This window comes from Hippocampus bargibanti, linkage group LG06 (genome assembly GCF_051943395.1).
Source record: "Hippocampus bargibanti isolate YZ-2025 linkage group LG06, ASM5194339v1, whole genome shotgun sequence".
Taxonomy (NCBI): domain Eukaryota; kingdom Metazoa; phylum Chordata; class Actinopteri; order Syngnathiformes; family Syngnathidae; genus Hippocampus; species Hippocampus bargibanti.
In genome coordinates, this window is record NC_142739.1 from 21518877 (window position 1) to 21520491 (window position 1615).

Here is a 1615-nt window from a genome sequence, read left to right on the forward strand (position 1 = left end):
AATTTATTCCGTGCCATTATGAGGCAACATTGAGGGGAGATGTCTCAACGCAAAAAAGAAGCACAAAATGGTGACCTCCAGTGGCCACCTCCGCTTCCACAGGCTGATAAATTCCTTATATGGAGCTTGGATGCCCTCTTCTGGCGGCTTTTGGGTGCAACACGGTTCCCAGACCAAACATGTACAGCAAAATACATTGACGTGATGGAAGGACTGATACAATGTGTCTTTTTTTCGGTCAGGGGGCGGTCCTTTCGTGACGTCACGTACGGACTCGTCACCAACTCAAAAACAAGACTTCCTGAATATTCAGAGCGAGTCTTAAAACGTAAAATATAGCTATATGCGGTGGAATCTTATTAAAATACGCTCAGTAGAAGTCATTTGAAGCCATTTTACAAATTATGGACACAACTTGTCCGGAGACGTCGGTTGTCTTTTAAACATGAAACTTTTAAATATGACAAAATTCTATTCTGGCTATTCTCTGGCAACTCACCGGGCGACCATTCTCGCACACATACTTCCTTGCTGGAGAAAAACTGTGGACTCCTCATGTTCTAATCAAGGAAGGACATTTAATGGCTATCATCAATTAACCTTATTGGTGGAGACTTCTCACCCCCTCATGCCGCAACCGTGATGCATTACGCTCATCTCCATTCATCATGGCGGCCTTGGTTAAGCGGCGATGGCCATTCTACGCTCGCTTACTTGTCGTCAATCTTTTTCCCCTTCGCTCAGCCGTTATTGTGTGCATATTGTGCGTCAGTCTGGAAATAATCCAATCATGAATTATGTCGAAATGACATGCCACTCGTTGGCTTTCATCTGCGGATCCAAATTTATGTACACGTTGAACACGTCGCCCTAATTTGCTCATATACTTTGCTGTCGGTAGCAAAACTCAGTCAGGCTGCCACTGCGTTTCCAACTTTAGTTTAATTGAAATCTAAGACGACAATGATCAAAAATGTAATTTAGAAGACTGAGAGAAACAGATCTTTGCTTTGTTAATTTATCTGCTGTACTGTAAGAGATTCTAAGAGTCAAGACAGGGCAATCTAAACGTTTTGGATAATGGAAGGATGTAACTGTCACGTTTCGGTTTGCGACCAATGGGTGGCACTGTCAGGCCCCGCCTATAGCTGGACATTTATTTTTAATCAGTGGCAGTTAAAAAGACTCCCGACATGGCCATTCAGTGTCGCGTCATTGTTTTGTTTCACCCTGTCAGGTTCATCTTGTCATGTTTTACTCATGGTTTTGTTTGCTACTTTGGACATTTCTGTTCTGATGACTTAGTTCTTTGAGATTTTGTTCCTGCCGACTTTATTTTATAAAATTTATCAAATACACACTGCTGAAATATTTTCACATCATTCGAATTAACGTGAGTGCGCGTTTTTGTGTATTTAAGAGTGGAGGGTCACCTGTGTCAGCCAGACGTTTGTCGTCATCACCTGTTCTCGTTCGTGCTGGGGAAGAAGGAAAATGGGAGATACTTGTAACAAACAAACCACATGTTCCAATAATTGAAAAATGTACTCGTTGTTTAACTTATTTTTTGTTTGTTTGTTTTTACGCTATTCATCTCAAAAACTTTCAACCACCC

At 41.7% G+C, this 1615-nt stretch overlaps 1 protein-coding gene across 1 annotated transcript in view; it reads right to left on the reverse strand.

Annotated features, from left to right (window-relative positions):
• Window positions 1–1615, reverse strand: part of chrnb2 (cholinergic receptor, nicotinic, beta 2) — a 36357-nt gene that overhangs the window by 18300 nt on the left and 16442 nt on the right. Inside the window, exon 3 of the mRNA XM_088999787.1 lies at window positions 1434–1478. Coding sequence (XP_088855913.1) covers window positions 1434–1478 — 45 coding nt within the window. The remainder of the gene's footprint in view (window positions 1–1433; window positions 1479–1615) is intronic.